Source organism: Coregonus clupeaformis, chromosome 16 (genome assembly GCF_020615455.1).
Source record: "Coregonus clupeaformis isolate EN_2021a chromosome 16, ASM2061545v1, whole genome shotgun sequence".
NCBI classification, from domain to species: domain Eukaryota; kingdom Metazoa; phylum Chordata; class Actinopteri; order Salmoniformes; family Salmonidae; genus Coregonus; species Coregonus clupeaformis.
Genome location: NC_059207.1, coordinates 30,148,624 through 30,172,245, shown reverse-complemented (window position 1 = coordinate 30,172,245; position 23,622 = coordinate 30,148,624). Strand labels below are relative to the sequence as shown.

Sequence of the window (23,622 nt, the reverse complement as noted above, 5' to 3'; positions counted from 1 at the left end):
GAGCCGTCCAATTGGTCCCTTTGGCATGGCTCAAACCGTTGGAACATTGTCAAGGAGGGCAATCACGTGTGTTAGCAAAGCAGAGGTCCCGAGTTCGAGCCAGGTACAGTGCATTGGAAACTATTCAGACCCCTTCCCTTTTTCCACATTTTGTTACGTTACAGCCATATTCTAAAATGGATCTACAGAATGTACCCCATAATGACAACGCGAAAACAGGTTTTTAGAGATTTTTGCAAATGTATTACAAATAAAAAACAGAAATACCTTATTTACATAAGTATTCAGACCCTTTGCTATGAGACTCGAAATTGAGCTCAGGTGCATCCTGTTTCCATTGATCATCCTTGAGATGTTTCTACAACTTGATTGGACATGATTTGGAAAGGCACACACCTGTCTATATAAGGTCCCACAGTTGACAGTGCATGTCAGAGCAAAAACCAAGCCATGAGGTTGAAGGAATTGTCCGTAGTGCTCTGAGACAGGATTGTGTCGAGGGAAGGGTACCAAAACATTTCTGCAGCATTGAAGGTCCCCAGGAACACAGTGGCCTCCATCATTCTTAAATGGAAGAAGTTTGGAACCACCAAGATTCTTCCTAGAGCTGGCCGCCCGGCCAAACTGAGCAAATGGGGGAGAAGGGCCTTGGTCAGGGAGGTGACCAAGAACCTGATGGTCACTCTGACAGAGCTCCAGAGTTCCTCTGTGGAGATGGGAGAACCTTCCAAAAGGACAAGCATCTCTGCAGCACTCCACCAATCAGGCCTTTATGGTAGAGTAGCCAGACGGAAGCCACTCCTCAGTAAAAGGCACATGACAGCCCGCTTGGAGTTTGCCAAAAGGCACCTAAAGGGGTCTCAGGCCATGAAAAACAAGATTCTCTGGTCTGATGAAACCAAGATTGAAGTCTTTGGCCTGAATGCTAAGCGTCACGTCTGGAGGAAACCAGGCATCCCTACGGTGAAGCATGGTGGTGGCAGCATCATGCTGTGGGGATGTTTTTCAGCGGCAGGGACTGTGAGACTAGTCAGGATCAATGGAAAGATGAACGAAGCAAAGTACAGAGAGATCCTTGATGAAAACCTGCTCCAGAACGCTTAGGACCTCAGACTGGGGTGAAGGTTCACCTTCCAACAGGACAACAAACCTAAGCACTCAGCCAAGACAACGCAGGAGTGGCTTCGGGACAAGTCTCTGAATGTCCTTGAGTGGCCCAGCCAGAGCCCGGACTTGAACCCGATCAAACATCTCTGGAGAGACCTGAAAATAGCTGTGCAGCGACTGTCCCCATCCAATCTGACAGAGCTTGAGAGGATCTGCAGAGAAGAATGGGAGAAACTCCCCAATTACAGGTGTGCCAAGCTTGTAGCATCATACCGAAGAAGACTCGAGGCTGTAATCGCTGCCAAAGGTGATTCAACAACGTACTGAGTAAAGGGTCTGAATACTTATGTAAATGTATTATCTCCGTTTAGTTTTTTTCTAAATTTGCAATAATTTCTAAAAACCTGTTTTTGCTTTGTCATAATGGGGTATTGTGTATAGATTGATGAGGGAAAAAAACAATTCAATACATTTTATAATAAGGCTGTAACATAACAAAATGTGGAAAAAGTGAAGGGGTCTGAATACTTTCCGAATGCACTGTATGAGCGGAATCGGGGTGGAAGTGGTACTCACTAAGCAAGCAACATGACATCAGTTGCCAGTGTCTGGATAAAAGACAGATTGTGCCTATGTAGCATAACCATAGAACAGTAGAGTAGGGTTAAAGTAATAAAGTATCAGTAAAGCATCTATAGAGAAGTACAGCTCAATAGGACTACAGTAGGTAAAAACTTGGCTTCTCATACCGCCACATTTGGAATTGATTATCTTCACTGGTAGAGAGAGCTGAGGGCGGACATATGAGGCATTCAGAAAAGTCAGCAAAGCCTTGCCAAGAGAAAAGTTTGAATTTTGCCCTGCATTATTTTACGAAGAATACGTAAGAGAAAGAGATAGACGGATGGACAGAGAGAGAGAAGGGAAGAAATATTGTCCACCCTTCAGAGACCCATGCTGGACCCACACACTGGGTGCATCTCCACTATCTAAACACGCTTCCTCCTCTACTCTCCCTAATCTGAAGAGGTGAAAACAATATACAACTGGACACATCTATAACCAACAATTTGACATCAGGAGAGATGAAGGAAAGATGAGGCGCAGAGTCCATTCTGGGTTGGAGATACACACCATCAAATCTCTACCCTTCCACTCATAATGTACTGTATAGATATTCACCCACTCTCAAGGGTTTAAAAGGAATCGACTGATCTAAGAAATATGTTGGAAACTCCCTCTAGTCCTCTTAGGCCTACAAGGACTTTAAGTCCTTAATATAAAGGGATATGAGCAAATGCAAATGTGCGGAGGCGGGTAGATAATCAAAACACAGGGAAACCCAAGCGCATGACATCATGAGCTAATCTGTTTGATCTGATTGCTGATTGATTGGCAGCCCCCTCTCTGAGCCCGCCCCCCCGAGGGGAAACATCTCTATTTAGAACCTCATTCTGCTGGGGTGCATGTGTGTGTGTGTTCCCTGTGGGGGATCATTAATAATAAATGACTCTGTGGTATAATAGACTTGTCTACTAGAGAATTACCACTGACAGAAAGACAGCTGATTAACATAGCTGAAGGACTGAATGGAGAGATGGAGAGAGAGAGAGAGAAAGAGAAAGAGAATAGAGGAGGGAGAGAAGGAGGGAAGGAGGGAGGGGGAGAGAAAATAGAGAGATTAAGTAGGCTACCCTAACTAAAGAGGTTTATTAACTAAATGCTGAGAGCATTAATAACATTTAAACTGACCTGCTAATGAAGGCTCAACAAATGAACAAAGGAAGAAATGCACAACACACACATATACACACAAACCTATGCACGCACGAACGGACTATGCACGCAAGTGCGCACACACACACAAACACATATACACATTCACACACACACACACTCACAGTCATACTAAAAAGACAGCTTCACTCACAAAACTGCCATGAGTCATACTGTCACCGTGGCAACAGAGGCCATCTCTATGCAGAGCAGATTCCTCCCGATCTGTACAGTGTTACAGGCTATGCAGAATAACTACTGTGTGACTCACACACACAAAGGTGCTCAAAGAGGCCCCCTCTCTCTAACATGGCTTCCTGTCCTTCATGTAGGCCATGTGAAAGAACTGGACAGGTAAAAACAGCTACTCAGTGACCATCCACCATATTGCTTTCACCTATCCTATGTTTTCTGGTCAGTGCAGTTGAAGGAGAGGAGATGACGATTGTAAGCGTCTGTACTCAAATCACTGTACTGCTGTGTTGGGTTGTGTGTGTTGGGCTGTGGACAGTGATGGGACGGAGTATAGTTCCATCTCTCACCACCAGAGGTCATCTCCAGTCTCTGCCATAGCTGTGTGGACCATGGACAGTCTAAATACACGCCACTTGATAGAGCTACGACCGAAAGTGACTTTTTTGTAGCAGGTTAGGAGAACTTACACAGCAGGTTAGGATAATTAACATATAAGATTAGGAGAATTAGGTTAAGGTTGGGAAAAGGGTTAGGGAAATGCTATACTAACCTGCTACGAAAATCACTTCGGGCGAAGTGGCATGTTTTTAGGGAGTCCAGTCTGGACCAAATGGCACCCTTTTGACCAGGTCCCATAGGGTGCCATTGACCAGGTCCCATGGGATGCAGCGTGCTAGAGAGCAGGCCTACCTTCCATAGTGACCAGACATCAACAGTCTGTGGTGATGGAGCATATTATTATAGTGTTTTGACCTTTACTTAAATGTTTAGTACATCTGTCCTTTCACTGTGTAACCTTTCATATAGGTAGATCTGTGGAGAGAGTTGTGGTCAATAGATGCTAGAAATCACTATGGGGAAAAATGAATGATAAACAGTTGGTGAGCTATATGTGTTCTTTATCTGGGGTTAGGGTGAAGGTTTTATGTTTAAAATGCTTAAGGTTCCTGCCCCCTAGGGTAGCCTAAAGAGGAGTGTACTGCTGACCAGTGCCAGCATGGTGAGCAGTCACACATGGGCTCCTGAGGGGAGTGATTTAAGTGTTACACCACTGCAGTTCCGAGTTCCATCAAATAGGAATGATTTAAGCGCAACAACACTGGTGCCAACATTTCCATCAGCACTACACCAAACTCACAGAGACACATTTGGGCAGTTCACACTGCAACCATGGAAACAGGAGAATGTTACAAGGTGGCAGCTGCCAATGGTAAGGCACTTCCCTCTCAGCCTACACCAATCATAGAGTGGCCTGCAGCCCAGCCCACCCTGCACAGCTCCTGATGAGCTAACAGAGAGAGAGAGACAGTAGAGGGTATACTCTGTAGGTTACGCTAATAGTGAGGACAATGTGTGTGTGTGTGTGTGTGTAACATGTAAGAGTGTCTGAGTGTGTGTATATGTGCATGTGTATGATGCACTGGAAGCTAGAAGAGCGTGTGAGAATGTAACAATGTGTGCGAAAACGTGTGTGTAAATGTAAGAGGACGTGATAAGATGCTTCTTAGTAAAAACATGATACTGGGGCTTTGCAGCATTGCACAGCTTACTGCAGCCATCTAACTTACACACACACAGGGGGAGACACGTAAAGGGGGCAGAAGTGGACAGTAGGGGTAGGGTGTGTTTATCACAAAGTAAATCACAACTGGAACACATTTTCAGCCAATCAGCATCCGGGACCAGAACTATTGGTTGTATAATCTGGCGCATAATAACACTTTCCTGTATGGCATTAAGCTTTCTGAAGAATGTTCCATTCTCCTAGATAAAGGTTACAGCATGGAGGGGTTCCAAATGGCACCCTATTCCCTATATAGTGCACTACTTTTGACCAGAGCAATGGTCAAAAGTAGTGCACTATATAAGAAATAGGATGCCAATTGGGATAAAGCTTGTCTCCACGTGGAAGGTCACCTCAAGGAAAGGTTGAAAAACAAAAACACATCAATGACATCATCAGCTTTCAATAAACTCATTTATTATTTCACACAATGAATAACATGAACAAGTTCAATTTCATCTTAATAAGTGCCCAATGCGGCCAGCCAGGAAAACGGTAGCAAAAGAACAAGCTTTTCCTCAGAGAAAAGAGAACAAAATGAAAATAAAAACTACAAGATCATGATAGGTAAACATGACCAGATGCATGCCAGCAGACATGGCTATACATATACAGCATATTGCATGTATATCTGCATATGACATATCTGTATATGAGCGAAGGCAAATACAAAATATGTGTACATTTACACATACATACTAAGGATATATGCATATGCATGAGCATCTAAGTATTTACTTATTTCTATATGTCAAATATTTGCCATTTTTAATATTCATACAATGTACAAAAATGCTTTATGAATTAAAAATCCATTACAAAAACAAACATATCAAACAATGTACAAGTCTTGCTCCAAATGCAACTGAAAGTCAACTTCTCCGCTTGTCTAAAATCTTTATGCATACAATCAAGTCGAGCATGCAAATTAAGGAAAACCCACTCTAGTAAAAAGGTTCAAATACACAATGTATACAAACTAAATTATGCCAACACAGTTAAGAGCTAATTTTGTGCTCTTGCAAAGTACATTTATTGGTTTCCTCATCGATGCTTCATCTGCATGTTCAGCGTTGAACAACATTAAAGCTTGGAAACATAACATATATGTTAATGACTACACATATTAGTAGAGACTGTGGCTGCTTCTCAAATGACTCCATATTCTCCATATAGTGCACTGCTTTTGAACAGGTTCTGTAGTAGTACACTACGTAGGGTGTGATTTGAGACGCATGCGGTATGATTCAGCTCCAGTGGCTGTATTGGACTGGTCAGACTGGTCTCAGTGTAGAGGTAGAAGTCTTCCCTAACCACTGATCCAGAACCAGATGTTCCTTCATCCCCCTGATGATGAAGATTGGGATTTAGGGTTGGGTAAACTTCTACCTGGAGTCATACCAGTCATACAGTTGGATCAGAGTGAATACAGCATCCAGTACATAACAAGGACCGTAAAACCCAACTTGACCGTACGGGACCGTACTGGACCACGCGGTGGGTCTCATGTAGAGTTAAAGCAGAGGATCAGGAGTCAGCTGTAGAAGGCACCGGAACATCGGCTGGTAGAGAGAGAAACAGACAGATCCTAGTGGCTTTAACTCAAACATCAGAGACCGACCATGGAATATTGAGCATCCAAGCCTGAAGTCTATAGACCACTTAAACCACACCTAGACCACATCTAGACCCCTTAGACCAAACCTAGGCCACATCTAGACCCCTTAGACCAAACCTAGATTACATCTAGACCCCTTAGACCAAACCTAGACTACATCTAGACCAAACCTAGACTACATCTAGACCCCTTAGACCAAACCTAGACCCCTTAGACAAAACCTAGACTACATCTAGACCCCTTAGACCAAACCTAGACTACATCTAGACCCCTTAGACCAAACCTAGACTACCTCTAGACCCCTTAGACCAAACCTAGACTACATCTAGACCCCTTAGACCAAACCTAGACTACATCTAGACCCCTTAGACCAAACCTAGACTACATCTAGACCCCTTAGACCAAACCTAGACCCCTTAGACAAAACCTAGACTACATCTAGACCCCTTAGACCAAACCTAGACTACAACTAGACCACACTCAGACCCTAGACAGGTTTAGAGAGATCCAGGCCTCCTGTGAAAGGTGTAGTTTGGTTAGGAGATCCAGTTCAGGCTCAGTCTCTGCGCAGTGTGTGAGCTGACACACACACTGACAAGGACAGGTGTATTTTTGGTAATGCCCTCTGAGCACGTCCCACACACACTGCTGCACTAGGTACCCATTGGCTCAGGGGAGTATAGCTGCTAGCCAATGAGGGTTCATGGTCTTGGCTGAAGTGCAATGAGAGTCACTAACACAGGCCCTGGGATCTCAACCTTGCTATGAATGTTCTAATTGATGGATGGATAGACTGACTTATGGGGTCTTGCTGGTTCTAATGTAAAATGTGGTCTAAGATGGGTTTAGGTTTAGGCTATCCCAGCGTACATAACTGAGCCCAGATTGTATCCATGCAGGCAGAACACAACAGAACAGACACTATTTACAACAGACAAACACTTCAGTACTGGAGCTTCACTTCTGATTAAGGCAGCACTGCAGGGAGCTGCAGTCACTAAAGTTGACATGAAATGATAGTCACTTTCTGCACAACACTTTACAAATTATTACTGATATTATTCACACTTCTGGTTACATGACTTCATGTTTTATTGGGTAAATAAGACACTTATTTGTCTTTGTGGAAGGGTGGATTCCTCAGACAGCCCAGGCCAGACCTGATGCATAGCAAACAACTACATAAGACAGCATGGCTCCCAATACAACTCCCCTGGCACAGCCTGTCCACAGCCCGGGGCCTGGTTCCATTTAAGTTCAGGGCCCCTTTTCCTGGCAGCGCTCAGACATGAAAGGACTGGATGTGTGTAATAGTGTATGCAACATGGTGATGGATCCACCTTTCTTTCCCATAGTGCTCAACCAAGCCTTTTCACATCTGTTCACTCCAAAGAGCCAGGGTGAGCACAAGGGGCTTGGAACTGAAATGGAATCAGGCCTGTTGTACGTATGGCTGCAAAGGGACACAGGTAGTGCCCGTGTTGTGGTGGCTAAGACACACGTGTCATAAATGCACAATCATAAGTACGTGGTTTCAATCTCAGTAACTTCTCCGCCATTTTGAATTCCCCCAAAATGAGATGTGATGGTTTAAGAAACAAACATAAGGCACGTGCAGAACTGCTGGAGTTGACAATAACCTCACAGAGAGAGGAGAGGCTTCCCAAGTTTACATTAGACACAGGTCCCAATGAAATACTGACCCACTGGTATTTTCTGAAATACTGAAGAGATGATTGCTAGCTAGTGTGTTTAGCTGCAGATTGATAATGCCGACAACCCCACACCTGACAAGTCTGTGAAACACACATATTTTTGAGACTTTGTTTTTCCTATTCCAATACTTAATTTTGTGTTATGTTATTTTTCTACCATTACTCAGACAGAATCATCAGAGTACCACACACTCACTACAAATGCTGATCATTAGCCCTCCTCCAGCTTCACTGTCCAATCAAGTCTCAGGCTTGGGCTTAGGTTTGACGCCATTGGCTGAGTGTCCTGCATATTCAAATTGATTAAATTAATGCACGTTTCTGAATGGATATTCACCATTGAAGTCAATGCCAAAACATAAGGCTAGAACAAGCATGTAAGTGCTGACTTTGATTAAATGTAAGTGAATGTTTATATAGTGCATTAAAACCAAGGTTTCGTCAAACACGCCTGATATTCCCATGTATGTGATGGCCTTCTCATACACAAAATAAATGAATGAATACATGTGGTTCTTTCAGTCTGAAAACAAACAGGTCTTGAGTCACATCCAGGTCTATTTTTGGTTATAAAACAACAATCCCAACGTTTATGGTCTATTGTACAACACTTCTATATGATATAAACCAGTACATGTAGAGGGGCTGTATTCCCAGGAGTAAAAGGTGGGTGAAAGTGGAGTATGTTCCTATGTACAGTTAGACCATAGCTGTAGAGACCTACAGCCAGACCATAGCTGTAGAGACCTACAGCCAGACCATAGCTGTAGAGACCTACAGCCAGACCATAGCTGTAGAGACCTACAGCCAGAGAAGCTCAGTCCAACATATTGCCTTTAAAGTACCTCTGCCCAGGACAGGGCAGGTGGAGAAGGGCTAGGGGTGAGGACAGGGGTTAGTGGGTAGGGTGAGTTACTGGTCTTAGATCCTGTGGGTCTGAAGGGTGAGGGATAAAGGGTGAGAGGGGTAAGTAAGGTGGTCTTTAACTAGCTTCATTAGAGAAGGCAAAAATCATCAGAGCTGCACAGTATCATATTAACCAATCACCACCCCCAATCTGCTGGTAAAGACATGGCTAATGCCACATTCAGATAAAGAGTATCATAAAGTACCATAGTATTTCATACCGTATAGTACCATAGTATCATACAGTACCTTATCAAAGAGTGCCATATATATCAGATATTGTAGGATAAAGTACCATACAGTATCATATTATAGGACCGTACGCATCATTGTATCACATACATGTATGATAAGAGTCACTGTCCGTCCTCAGCGGCACTCTCATTCAGAGTGCAACACTACTCCTCTCCTAATGTTCCTTCATAGAGACCTACTGCAGTCACTCTCCTTACGTCCAATCATAGAAGAGAAACAGACAGGTCAATAGGTCAAAGTGCACAGAGGTGGTCCCAGCATTGCTGTCTGTTTGGCTGCTATTGCTATGTTCATCACCAAGTGGGAAGGTGGTAATTACCCAGTTGTGAAGTGGTAATTGGATGCATTCACATGCTTTGAACTCGTTGAGAAACGCTGATTGGCTAATGGCCAACAAGCTTCGTTAACCATAAACTAAAAGTACCGCTATCATGCTTGTAAACAAATGATAGTGTTCAAAAACCATATTAATAGATAGCTTTTTATAAATAATGTTTTGTTGTTGCATTTATCTGCCGAAAATGCTGTTATCGAGGTCATTTCCTTATTAGGTGACGTCAGAGGTCAGCATGTGGTTGAAATCAGAGCTCAGGGATGATAGTCCCGTTTCCCACTAGTAATTACCAGTTGGAGAGGCGTTCATGTGGATTTTTTCCAGTCGTATGTGGTAAATACTACCTTCCCACTTGGTTATGAACGCAGCATTTGGCCAGTGATGGCTCCTCTCACCAGCTCTCTGATAGGCCAGAGCTAATCTGTATCTGCAACTGTCCTGCCGTCTGATTGGCTAGTGGAAGGCCATATCCCCTCCATCCTCTCTCCTGCGCCTCCCCCTGCATTTCCTTCCTCTGACCGGTGGGGGAGCCAGAGAGCGTGCTCGGTGCACCACTGTCTCAATGGCCACTGAGATAGAGTCGTGATTGGAAAACTCCAGAGGCTGGGGGACGGGACTTGGTCTTAAGCTCCGCCTACCCGGTAGGTCCACACACCTCTCCAGCACCGGCATCCCGAAGCCCCTTCCTTCGTCCCTCCCATAATTGTTGGGTTCAGATTCATCAATAGGGTGTTTCCGGGGGCGACCAGGTCGCCTCTTGACGACGTTGTTGCCAGTCTTGGCCTGGCGCTGGAGACGCTTCACACGCAGGATCTTCTGCACATGCTCAAAACTCCTCTGACTGTTGAGCACGTTGTTGAGAGAACACATCCTCCTGACCTCACCGTGGATCTGTTCCACCTCATGACGCTTATACCTCCTCTTACCTGAGAGAGAGAGAGAGAGAGAGAGAGAGAGAGAGAGAGAGAGAGAGAGAGAGAGAGAGAGCAGAGAGGAGAGACAGAGGAGAGAGAGAGAGAGAGAGAGACAGAGAGGAGAGACAGAGGAGAGAGAGAGAGAGAGAGGAGAGAGAGACAGAGAGGAGAGAGGAGAGAGAGAAAGAGTTATGTGATCGCGCTTGGGCAATGTAAGATACTGAATGAAGATGGCAATAAAGCTCATTGACTTAACAGATGGAGAAGAGGAAGGAGAAAGAGAGAGGGGGGATTTTACAAGACACCATTTAACAAGCTATTTGATATGACAATGAAACTAAGGCAAAATCAGAGGGGTTCACAAGACAATGTCAGCAAGAAAGAATTGGCCTGAATGCAAAAATTGGATGAGACATACGCACATTTTGCTCATTGACAGAAACACTGTTTTTGTTTGAGCTTCTTCCTGCTAATTTCCACCATATTCAGGCCTGCATTGCAGCTGAGATAGAAGTAGAGATTCCATACTGTGCTAAAGAGCGGAGAGGAGAGCGAGTGATGGAGAGAGAGAGACGTTTCCCAGGCCAATAAAGCCCCTTTGAATTGAACTGAATTGAGTGTGGAGCTTCCATTCTGCTAGCAGGAAATCCACAGAAATGTCTCCTTCAACCATTAAATGTGTCTCTACACAATAGTGTTTCTACGCATCTGGAGCACAGACAGGCCAGACACACGCACCACACATATTCACACAAACGCACAGCAAACAAACACACACACACACACACACAGCATAAGAGTGGCTGAGCAGAGGAAACTGGAACCATATTGTTTCCTTCATGCTGGTAAACTGGGCACCCTGCCCTTCATACACACATCGCTCTCCCTCCCTCCCCCCTTCTCTCTGGGCTATGTTCCCAGACTGGACCAAAGCCAAAATGGAGGAAAAGCACAATCAGACAAAACAGGCCCAAACCAGCCGCCTTTAAATGTGCCTGTTCTCTATCCTCCATTCCCTCTCTTTATCCTCCCTGCTCTCTCCCTCTCTCTATCCTCCCTGCTCTCTCCCTCTCTCTATCCTCCCTGCTCTCTCCCCTCTCTCTATCCTCCCTGCTCTCTCCCCTCTCTATCCTCCCTGCTCTCTCCATCCTCCCTGCTCTCCCTCTCCTCCCTGCTCTCTCTCTATCCTCCCTGCTCTCTCCCTCTCTCTATCCTCCCTGCTCTCTCCCTCTCTCTATCCTCCCTGGTCTCTATCCTCCCTGGTCTCTATCCCTCTCTCTATCCTCCCTGGTCTCTATCCTCCCTGCTCTCTCCCTCTCTCTATCCTCCCTCTCTCTATCCTCCCTGCTCTCTCCCTCTCTCTATCCTCCCTGCTCTCTCCCACTCTATATCCTCCCTGCTCTCTCCATCCCTCTATCCTCCCTGGTCTCTATCCTCCCTGGTCTCTCCATCCTCCCTGCTCTCTCCCTCTCTCTATCCTCCCTGCTCTCTCCCTCTCTCTATCCTCCCTGCTCTCTCCCTCCTCCCTGCTCTCTCCCTTCTCTATCCTCCCTGCTCTCTCTATCCTCCCTGCTCTCCCTCTCTCTCTATCCTCCCGGCTCTCTATCCTCCCTGCTCTCTCCCTCTCTCTATCCTCCCTGCTCTCTCATTCTCTCTATCCTCCCTGCTATCTCTCTCCCTCTCTCTATCCTCCCTGCTCTCTCCCTCTCTCTATCCTCCCTGGTCTCTATCCTCCCTGCTCTCTCCCTCTCTCTATCCTCCCTGGTCTCCATCCTCCCTGCTCTCTCCCACTCTCTATCCTCCCTGCTCTCTCCCTCTCTCTATCCTCCCTGGTCTCTATCCTCCCTGCTCTCTCCCTCTCTCTATCCTCCCTGCTCTCTCCCTCTCTCTATCCTCCCTGCTCTCTCCCACTCTATATCCTCCCTGCTCTCTCCATCCCTCTATCCTCCCTGGTCTCTATCCTCCCTGCTTTCTCCCTCTCGCTATCCTCCCTGCTCTCTCCCACTCTCTATCCTCCCTGCTCTCTCCCTCTCTCTATCCTCCCTGCTCTCTCCCTCTCTATATCCTCCCTGCTCTCTCCCCCTCTCTCTATCCTCCCTGCTTTCTCCCTCTCTCCCTGCCCTCTCCCTCTCTCTATCCTCCCTGCTTTCTCCCCCTCTCTCTATCCTCCCTGCTTTCTCCCTCTCTCTATCCTCCCTGCTTTCGTCCTCTCTCTATCCTCCCTGCTCTCTCTCTCCCTCTCTCTATCCTCCCTGCTCTCTCCCTCTCTCCATCCTCCCTGCTCTCTCCCTCTCTCCATCCTCCCTGCTCTCTCCCTCTCTCTATCCTCCCTGCTCTCTATCCTCCCTGCTCTCTATCCTCCCTGCTCTCTCCCTCTCTCTATCCTCCCTCTCTCCATCCTCCCTGCTCTCTCCCTCTCTCTATCCTCCCTGCTCTCTATCCTCCCTGCTCTCTCCCTCTCTATCCTCCCTGCTCTCTCCCTCTCTATCCTCCCTGCTCTCTCCCTCTCTCTATCCTCACTGCTCTCTATCCTCCCTGCCATCTCCCTCTCTCTATCCTCCCTGCTCTCTCCCTCTCTCTATCCTCCCTGCTCTCTATCCTCCCTGCTCTCTCCCTCTCTATCCTCCCTGCTCTCTCCCTCTCTATCCTCCCTGCTCTCTTCCTCTCTCTATCCTCACTGCTCTCTATCCTCCCTGCTCTCTCCCTCTCTCTATCCTCCCTGCTCTCTATCCTCCCTGCTCTCTCCCTCTCTATCCTCCCTGCTCTCTCCCTCTCTCTATCCTCACTGCTCTCTATCCTCCCTGCCATCTCCCTCTCTCTATCCTCCATGCTCTCTCCCTCTCTCTATCCTCCCTGCTCTCTATCCTCCCTGCTCTCTCCCTCTCTCTATCCTCCCTGCTCTCGCCATCCTCCTCTCCCTCTCTCGCTCTTATATTCACTGTGGTTCTTCAGTATCTCTGGGTTTTCCTCAGAAGTGTTCTAAGATATGACAATGTAACAGTACTAACACAGTCCTAACTAACAATTAATGTGCTAGATAGACCAATATAAATGAGAATAGTATAATATTACTTGAAAGACAACATTCATTCATAATCTGTCCATCATCTGTCCAATCTGTCCATCATCGGTATTCCAAGCTATCAAATGCTTGCTGATGATTTCAAAAGACAAACTGTTTACTCCTGACTCTAAAATTGTAAACTTGCCCAAAGGTTTTGAGATCTTCATCATATTATGATCATGATTGAGTGTTTATAGATATGAAAGATGTGATGAGAATAAAGCATTTAGTGTCCGTATAATAAAGCCTCCTGTCCATAGCCTCTCTTCTACTGAGACAAAGAGTCATTAGTCTAATACACTAAGCACTGAGTAGCAGCAATTTATGAGGTGCGGACACACAGACACACACACGTACACACACACTAAGTAGCAGAAATGTATGAGCTGCATATATGCATCATAAAAATTATGACCTTCAGCAGTTATTCAGTGTCTATAGCTCTGTGGCTGATCTGATCTGAGGGCAGTTCTGTTTTGTGTCCTTCACCCTATTGGTTAAGATTTGGCTATGGTAAGCTGATCCTAGATCTGTGTTTAAGGTACACTACTATCCAGAGCATTCAGCCAACTGCAGGAGGAAGGATTCTATTGTGTGTTTGTGTGTGTGTGTGTGTGTGTGTGCATGTGTGTGTGTGCGTGTGTGTGCACGCGCAGAGAACATCACTCTCATTAACTCTGCAAAAAGGATGACCTGCTTTTATACAAATGATTTTGTGAGATTGCTGTCAGCTGCAGTGGAACCTGCTGATTAGTGGGAGCACAAACACACACAGTTCAAATCAGGTTCAGATAAACACCCAATCACAGGGAGGAAATTATTTAGAAACACATTCAATCACACAAGAGTGGAGAATAATATGAATTTTAGATCAGAGTGTGTGTGTGTGTGTATGCCAGAGAGTGTAAGTGCACGTGTGTGTGTTTTAATTGGGCTCGGGCTGGCCTGTGGAGCATAGCAGTAAGTCATGCTGGTAGAGTGAGAAGAGAGGGAGGAGAGAGAGGGAGTGAAGAGAGGAGAGAGAGGGAGGTGAGAGGAGAGAGAGGGAGTGAAGAGAGGAGAGAGAGGGAGGAGAGAGAGGGAGTGAAGAGAGGAGAGAGAGGGAGGAGAGAGAGGAGAGCGAGGGAGTGAAGAGAGGAGAGAGAGGGAGGAGAGAGGAGAGTGAGGAGAGAGAGGGAGTGAAGAGAGGAGAGAGGGAGGAGAGAGAGGGAGTGAAGAGAGGAGAGAGGGAGTGAAGAGAGGAGAGAGGGAGTGAAGAGAGGGAGTGAAGAGAGGAGCGAGGGAGTGAAGAGAGGAGAGAGGGAGGAGAGAGAGGGAGACAGGGGAGAGAGTATAGTAGAGGGGAGAGTGTAGTGAGAGAGAGGGAGTAGAGGTGAAAAGATAGGGTACAGGGAGAGGAGAGAGTGACGTGAGGGAATAGAGAAAAATAAGGGGTATAACCTGTCTAGAGCAGAAGGAGAGATGGAGGAAGGGAGAGAGAAAAAGGGGGGGAAAAAGGGGGATTAGGGCGAGGAGGTAGTGTGTGTGAGTCAACCCCCGCAGGTCCCCCGGGTAGGGGGATGTAATCTAAGTGAGCCCCTGGCTTCTCTCCCCCTCCACTGGACTAGGCCCCACTCATTAAAGCCCTGGCTGGTGGCCAGCTCTGTTAACACAGCCACTGCCTTTTACTGCCTGTCTGGAGAATATAAATCACAACCTGAGAATCATATATCTCTGGGACCAACCATTGGCAGGCTGGGAGGAATGGATGGAGGGAGGGAGAGATTGGTGAATTATAGTCCTTTCCAGCCATGCGTTTCATTCTCTCTCTCTCTGGCCAGATGTGCTCGCTGCACTCAGAATACAGAATGTACCAAAAACACATTTGTTCAGTATTTAGTGTTTTAGGAGCTGACTGCCTCATTGTCTGCTATAGGCTTACACATGTTCACCTGTCTGCTCTGAAAACTGGGAAGAAATCTTATATGCTATCCATATCATATATATACCGTTTATGTCCAAAAAAAAGTATTACATTAAAATTATGAAGAAGAAGGAATTACTGATGTTGTTTTCACTATAGGGACTGGAATTAATAAATGCAGTGCATCGGTACAAAAATATATTTGGAGCTAAATCTGAACAATCAGATATCTGGAGAGAGTGGGGCTGTATTATAACATAGTAATAAGCCTGTGACTGTCAGTAATAAGTCGTTACCTGTTAGAGTGGGGCTGGCATTGTGGAACGACTCTTCTGTTTCCTGGCTCTTCTCTTTCCTGGCATTGTGGAATGACATCACCCCTTCCTCTCCGAACACTGCTAAACCTCTCCTTCTGCCGCGCCCACTGCCCTCCTCCCGCAATCTGAAAAGGTCAGAGGTCATCTCTGGCCGCTGTGATTGGCTGCTGTAGCTGCTCAGGAAGCTGCTCATTGGCTGTCCGGGCATACGTGGGCGGAACTGGACATGGTCCATGGAGATAGAAGAGAGAGGGTCCGACTCAAACATCGCTCCTCTGGACTCCCCTCTAGAGCCTCGCCCACCCCCCCTTTGCTTCTCCTGACGCTTCGGATTGTTCATCTCCCGCCTGTCAGTCAACAGGTTGAGCAGCCCATTGGTCTTGGCACCACTGAAGAGCCCGCCCAGCTCCTGTCTGTCATGGGGTGAGAGGAGGGGGGTCTCTTCCTTGTGCTTGTGTTTGTGCTTGTGTTTCCTCTTGTGGAGCCTCACCCCTCCAAGACCTCCACCACCATCACCGCCCAGGGATCCCAGTCCTTCTCCCCGACCAGAGGAACCCTGTAGTGGGCCGCTAGACGTCCGTAGCTTGGCTCCGGCCTGGAGCTTGGAGTGACCCCCAGAGTGGAACTTAGGAGGGGGGACGGCAGGCCTCATGAAGTGGGAGGGTGGTGAAGGGCCGTGGGGATGGTGGGGCAGGTAGAGGGGGGGTGCTGGGGGGTAGTAGCCCAGGCTCAGAGGCGGGGCGTAAGGCATGGCATACGGTGCATAGTAGTTCCCCCCTGCAAGTGGATACCCAAACCCCTGGACAAAAGGCAGCTTGGACGTGATTGGCTCACTGGCTTTGGCGGGCCGGCCGCGCCTCCTCTTGGCCTTGAGCTCGGCGGTCCTGCGCAAGTAAGGGGCGGGGTCACAGGGGTAGGGGTCGTAGGTCAGGGGGTAGTAGTGGTGGTGGAAATTGAGGCGGAAGATGGAGGGGTAGGGGTGCTGGGGGTAGCAGGAGGCGTACCGTCGGTGAGACACATGTAGCTGCTGCAGCTTCACCACCACCTGGCAGAGGAGAGGAGGAGGCCACATCAGTACTGGATCATTTATTACAGTCATATTAAATCAGTACTGGATAATAGGCTTAGGCAGTATACCGTATAATTTGGAAATAGCCATGTGATGGTTTTACAATAGCGTCAATACCGTCTAAACTATTTATTTGAAGTTTTTCAATACATTTTAATATGTGTAGCTATTTCTTAAGTAAATACCTGCAGTCAACTTGTGCAATATGTTAGGAAATAAAGCAGATCGCGTTCTTCATTTCACTTGTCACATTATTTTACATTATGAAGCTTACCATAGTTCTCCAGAACAGTTGAGCCAGTGACATGTTTGATTGTTTGTAAATAGCACAACTGGAGAAAGCAGGAGCAGGTGAGTCCAGCTGTGTATTGACATGGGTCGCGTTTTATATTGAAAGCCAACAGTGTTTTTTTGCTTCAAGAGTAATCAGTGGCATGCAACTACAGTGAGGGAAAAAAGTATTTGATCCCCTGCTGATTTTGTACCTTTGCCCACTGACAAAGACATGATCAGTCTATAATTTTAATGGTAGGTTTATTTGAACAGTGAGAGACAGAATAACAAGAAAAAATCCAGAAAAACGCATGTCAAAAATGTTATAAATTGATTTGCATTTTAATGAGGGAAATAAGTATTTGACCCCTCTGCAAAACATGACTTAGTACTTGGTGGCAAAACCCTTGTTGGCAATCATAGAGGTCAGACGTTTTGCACACATCTCAGGAGTGATTTTGTTCCACTCCTCTTTGCAGATCTTCTCCAAGTCATTAAGGTTTCTAGGCTGACGTTTGGCAACTCAAACCTTCAGCTCCCTCCACAGATTTTCTATGGGATTAAGGTCTGGAGACTGGCTAGGCCACTCCAGGACCTTAATGTGCTTCTTCTTGAGCCACTCCTTTGTTGCCTTGGCAGTGTGTTTTGGGTCATTGTCATGCTGGAATACCCATCCACGACCCATTTTCAATACCCTGGCTGAGGGAAGGAGGTTCTCACCCAAGATTTGACGGTACATGGCCCCGTCCATCGTCCCTTTGATGCAGTGAAGTTGTCCTGTCCCCTTAGCAGAAAAACACCCCCAAAGCATAATGTTTCCACCTCCATGTTTGACGGTGGGGATGGTGTTCTTGGGGTCATAGGCAGCATTCCTCCTCCTCCAAACACGGCGAGTTGAGTTGATGCCAAAGAGCTCTATTTTGGTCTCATCTGACCACAACACTTTCACCCAGTTCTCCTCTGAACCATTCTGATGTTCATTGGCAAACTTCAGATGCACCTTGGAGAGCTCTTTGGTCTTGGCCATGGTGGAGAGTTTGGAATCTGATTGATTGATTGCTTCTGTGGACAGGTGTATTTTATACAGGTAACAAGCTGAGATTAGGAGCACTCCCTTTAAGAGAGTGTGCTCCTAATCTCAGCTCGTTACCTGTATAAAAGACACCTGGGAGCCAGAAATCTTTTTGATTGAGAGGGGGTCAAATACTTATTTCCCTCATTAAATTGCAAATCAATTTATAAAATTTTTGACATGTGTTTTTCTGGATTTTTTTGTTGTTATTCTGTCTCTCACTGTTCAAATAAACCTACCATTAAAATTATAGACTGATCATTTCTTTGTCAGTGGGCAAACGTACAAAATCAGCAGGGAATCAAATACTTTTTTCCCCTCACTGTATAGTTTTACTTCACAGAAAATACATTAGTGCAACACATTCGGCAGAAGATAGCTTCATTTTCATCAGATGACAACAGAAGTGGTAGCCACACATTTGTAAATTAGCTTACAATGAAAAAGCAAGGTATTTTTTGCAAAAACGATACATGGCTATCATATTTATAATGTTTATCATAGAAAGAATGTAGCCAGCTACATTTCCTAATGTTTTGCTTAAAGTTAATCTTGCATTTTACCAGAGAAAAGTAAGTTGGCTACACCGAGAAATGTCCTGGAGAAAAGTAGTTACACATCAGAGTGCTGTCTGCTAATAGAATGCCCGTTTGTGAATTCTTATCCGAGTGGAGAAGTGCAACAGAAGCATAAAATTAGTCTGATGCCGAGCAGAAATTACAATAAGAAGCATTTTAGATCTGAGTTTACAAAACGCAGATATTTCTTATGCGTTGTATCTTTTTTTCTGTATGATAACTGCAGAATTCTGCATTAACGCAACCCCTTAGTTTAACTTGCTAGTTATCTAAGTAAGTGGCTGAATTAATAAAGAGATGGTGCATCATATAATGTGAGCTTTCTTTTGAGAAATATTTACAGCTGCCTGCTATCTTGATTTCCTTGTGTTTTTTCTCCTCTCCGTTCTCAGCCCATATGCTCCTTCCCCCCCTTCTTCGAGTAGAGCAGGCAGGCCCATTGCCCTAGCGACTCCAGACACCACACAGACACAGCGTGTACACATGCTGCTCCAGAGCCAGTACTGTTCTTCCTTCAGACAAGCATGCCTCAAAACTTTGTTCATTTGCACAATGTCTCTCGTTCACATTCGCTTGTAAATGTCCAAACTCACCAAAAATGACATTCGGTAGCTACCTATACAGTGGGGAAAAAAAGTATTTAGTCAGCCACCAATTGTGCAAGTTCTCCCACTTAAAAAGATGAGAGAGGCCTGTAATTTTCATCATAGGTACACGTCAACTATGACAGACAAAATGAGAAAAAAAAATCCCAAAAATCACATTGTAGGATTTTTAATGAATTTATTGGCATATGATGGTGGAAAATAAGTATTTGGTCAATAACAAAAGTTTCTCAATACTTTGTTATATACCCTTTGTTGGCAATGACACAGGTCAAACGTTTTCTGTAAGTCTTCACAAGGTTTTCACACACTGTTGCTGGTATTTTGGCCCATTCCTCCATGCAGATCTCCTCTAGAGCAGTGATGTTTTGGGGCTGTCGCTGGGCAACACAGACTTTCAACTCCCTCCAAAGATTTTCTATGGAGTTGAGATCTGGAGACTGGCTAGGCCACTCCAGGACCTTGAAATGCTTCTTACGAAGCCACTCCTTCGTTGCCCGGGCGGTGTGTTTGGGATCATTGTCATGCTGAAAGACCCAGCCACGTTTCATCTTCAATGCCCTTGCTGATGGAAGGAGGGTTTCACTCAAAATCTCACGATACATGGCCCCATTCATTCTTTCCTTTACACGGATCAGTCGTCCTGGTCCCTTTGCAGAAAAACAGCCCCAAAGCATGATGTTTCCAACCCCATGCTTCACAGTAGGTATGGTGTTCTTTGGATGCAACTCAGCATTCTTTGTCCTCCAAACACGACGAGTTGAGTTTTTACCAAAAAGTTATATTTTGGTTTCATCTGACCATATGACATTCTCCCAATACTCTTCTGGATCATCCAAATGCACTTCAGACGGGCCTGGACATGTACTGGCTTAAGCAGGGGGACACGTCTCGCACTGCAGGATTTGAGTCCCTGGCGGCGTAGTGTGTTACTGATGGTTGGCTTTGTTACTTTGGTCCCAGCTCTCTGCAGGTCATTCACTAGGTCCCCCCGTGTGGTCCTGGGATTTTTGCTCACCGTTCTTGTGATCATTTTGACCCCACGGGGTGAGATCTTGCGTGGAGCCCCAGATCGAGGGAGATTATCAGTGGTCTTGTATGTCTTCCATTTCCTAATAATTGCTCCCACAGTTGATTTCTTCAAACCAAGCTGCTTACCTATTGCAGATTCAGTCTTCCCAGCCTGGTGCAGGTCTACAATTTTGTTTTTGGTGTCCTTTGACAGCTCTTTGGTCTTGGCCATTGTGAAGTTTGGAGTGTGACTGTTTGAGGTTGTGGACAGGTGTATTTTATACTGATAACAAGTTCAAACAGGTGCCATTAATACAGGTAACGAGTGGAGGACAGAGGAGCCTCTGAAAGAAGAAGTTACAGGTCTGTGAGAGCCAGAAATCTTGCTTGTTTGTAGGTGACCAAATACTTATTTTCCACCATAATTTGCAAATAAATTCATAAAAAATCCTACAATGGGATTTTCTGGATTTTTTTTCCTCAATTTGTCTGTCATAGTTGACGTGTACCTAAGATGAAAATTACAGGCCTCTCTCATCTTTTTAAGTGGGAGAACTTGCACAATTGGTGGCTGACTAAATACTTTTTTTCCCCACTGTATATGTATAACTTTATGAGCTGGATTGCCTGTCTTTTCCCCCCACCAAAAAAAATCTGTTTGCGCTCGTTAGCATATTTAGCTAGCAGCCTCCATGGAAATGTGCTATTACTTATGCCAATTTTATTAACATTCTGGTACCTACTATCATACCCCGTTTAAGACACTTAAATATTTTGTCTTGCCCATTAACTCTCTGAATAGCACACATACACAATCCATGTCTCAATTGTCTCAAGGCTTAAAAATCTTCCCCTTCATCTACACTGATTGAAGTGAAATTAACATGTGACATCAATAAGGGATCATAGCTTTCACCTGGATTCACCTGGTCAGTCTATGTTATGGAAAGAGTTCCTAATGTTTTGTCCACTCAGTGTATAATACCAGAGGAGACTTGTGGGCCTATATAGAAATATATGAAGATGGGCTCATTGTAATGGCTGGAATGAAATGAATGGAAAGATATCAAACACATCAAACAGATGGGGTTTCAATTTGTTCTATTCCAGACATCACAATGAACCCTTCCTCTAAAATCTCTGTGACATAATATACAATAAGTCTAGTGGTAACTTCATCCTACTCCTACACTAAGTTTGATGAGATTTTAATAGGAAGTTTGATTTGATACCTCTTCTAGCTCAGACAGGAAGTGCAGGTGGTCTCGGCTCTGCAGGCACTTCCTCTTCCTGCGGTGTTTCTGCTTCTTCTCCTGCTGGGACAGGAAGTTGTCCACCACTGCCGCCTGCCGCACACAGCGACCCCTACTGCCGCGACTGGATGCCTCCAGAACTGCAGCCTCCGCAGCCTCAAACCCACACAGGTCAAATGAGTATCTGCAACACACAACATAAACCTGTCAACTGGATGTACAATGTTGCTATTGTGGTTTCAACCAAACCCCTGGGCAACATCGACTAACTAACTACCTACCTACCTACCTACCTAACTAACTAACACACTCACTAACTCATTCACTTACTACTAACTAATGAACATACTAATGCATTCACTTACTCACTCACTACTAACTAACTAACTAACTAACTAACTAACACACTCATGCACGCACGCACTCACGCACTCAGTCACTCAGTCACTCACTCACTCACTCACTCACTCATAGAGAGATAGATACCTGCGTCGTGCGTTAGTTCCCTTCTCTGTCTGGTCAGAGGTGCTGTTGTTGTCCGTTCCTATGCCGCTGTCGCTGGGAATGGTCTCCTCGCTGTGTGATTCGCTGATGGGTGACAGCGTCACCTCCTTGACGGACGCTGCCCCCTCAGATAGGTGGGACGGGGAGTTGGCCAGGAGGCGCGGGGGAGACAGCTTCCAGCCGGCCCCCAGTAGCCCCCTGCCTGGGGGTTTAGAGGGCAGGGTACTGATGGGCTGCAGGCTGGGCATGGTGGCGTCAGAGTAGGTGCTGCGAGGGCCGGGGGGGCACAGAGAGGATAGGGTGTGACTGGGTCTGAGGAGGAGGGTAGTGGAGCTGGGAGGGAGGGTGGAAGGCACTAGGAGGCTGTTGTACAGGCTGGACATGGGGACAGGCAAAAGAGGCTTGGCCCCGCCTCTGTGGGGAAGGGTTTGGGTGTCGGAGCGTGGCTTCCTCCCTCTCTTCTTCCCGATATAGATGGTTCCTCTCTTACTGACGTTGATCTGCTTCCCCAGATGCGCCTCAATGGTAGAGGCCATGGCCGTCATGGTGGAAGAGACGGGAGCCGAGGCGGACTTCAGCGCCAGGCTGCCATGTTGGCTGGAGCCTGATAGGATCTCATTCAGGATGCTCTGCACATTCCCCAGCTTCAGCCTCTTCACCGACCTGACATGGCCACTCTCACTGCGCTTCAGTTTCAACCCATTAGCATTGGGGCTAGTGGAACCAGATGCGATTTGGGCTAGTGTGGTTAGCGCGTGAGTCTTCTTCCTGCGGCTGAGCCCCGCGGGACTGTCCCGGGCCAGAGGGCTCAGGGGGGAGGTGGAAGTACCCTCATGGATGGTTTCCACAGTGAGCAGGGGTTGTTTTTTGGGACGACCTCGTTTGCGCTTGGCGGGGGTGTGGACAGTCAGACTGTCTGTGTTGGTGTACAGAGGGCTGGAGGGGGTGATGGGGAATGCAGAGGGGGGCTCAGACATGGCTGTCAGGGGACTGTGGCCACTCTCCCTCTGGATCAGGCTGGGGGAGCTTCGGGACTTGAGGTAGGACCACCGGTCCTTGGTCTTGGGGGGTCTGGGGTAAGGGCTGGGTTTTGGGCTGGTGTTGGGGTTAGGGTTAAGGCTGGGGCATAGGTTGGGCGGTCTAGGGTTAGGGTTGAGGCTGGATCTTGGACTAGGGATATGGTTGAGGTTAGGGCTAGGCAGTCTGGGGTTAGGGTCAGGGTGTTTGTGGGAGTCTGTGGATGATCTAGGACGGCCAACTGGGTTTTTCCTCACCCGGCTCTGGATCATGGCTGATTCCATGTCGGCCCCACTCATCCCCCTCTCTGTTCTCTCTCCTCTCTCTGTTCTCTCTCCTCTCTCTCCTCTCCCTGTTCTCTCTCCTCTCCCTGTTCTCTCTCCTCTCCCTGTTCTCTCTCCTTTGTCTCCTCTCGCTGTTCTCTCTTCCTTCTCTGCTCTTTCTCCTTTCTCCCCATTCTCTCCTCTGTCCCCGTCTGCCTCTGGCTGGCTACCCTCCCCACCCCGACCTGACCTAGACTCACTCCTGTATGAGTCCATCTTGTGACCTTTCATTTTGTGGGACACTTTGGG

General features: G+C 46.5%; 1 protein-coding gene and 1 long non-coding RNA gene across 2 annotated transcripts; both read right to left on the bottom strand.

Moving 5' to 3' along the window:
* Positions 1-5,037: 5,037 nt before the first annotated feature.
* Positions 5,038-9,565, bottom strand: LOC121584940. Its single transcript, XR_006003776.2, has 2 exons — positions 6,431-9,565; positions 5,038-6,377 (listed from the first exon to the last, which is right to left on the bottom strand). It is a non-coding gene; the product is annotated as an uncharacterized LOC121584940 (long non-coding RNA).
* A 70-nt stretch (positions 9,566-9,635) lies between these two features.
* On the bottom strand, positions 9,636-23,417 carry LOC121584941 (SET-binding protein). The gene is made up of 4 exons (XM_041901205.2): positions 22,016-23,417; positions 21,509-21,713; positions 15,648-16,713; positions 9,636-10,396 (listed from the first exon to the last, which is right to left on the bottom strand). Exons 1-4 carry the CDS (start codon positions 23,347-23,349, stop codon positions 9,924-9,926), a joined length of 3,078 nt encoding a protein of 1,025 aa, XP_041757139.2. The 5' UTR covers positions 23,350-23,417; the 3' UTR covers positions 9,636-9,923.
* Between the last annotated feature and the right edge of the window lie 205 nt (positions 23,418-23,622).

Excerpts from the sequence above, each read along its gene's own strand:
- LOC121584941 (XM_041901205.2), bottom strand. The coding sequence starts at position 23,349 with ATGAGTGGGGCCGACATGGAATCAGCCATGATCCAGAGCCGGGTGAGG. Across the intron at positions 21,714-22,015 it reads GGAACTAACGCACGACGCAG|ATACTCATTTGACCTGTGTG; the intron begins GTATCTATCTCT and ends TGTGTGTTGCAG. Across the intron at positions 10,397-15,647 it reads TGCCAGCCCCACTCTAACAG|GTAAGAGGAGGTATAAGCGT; the intron begins GTAACGACTTAT and ends TCTCTCTCTCAG.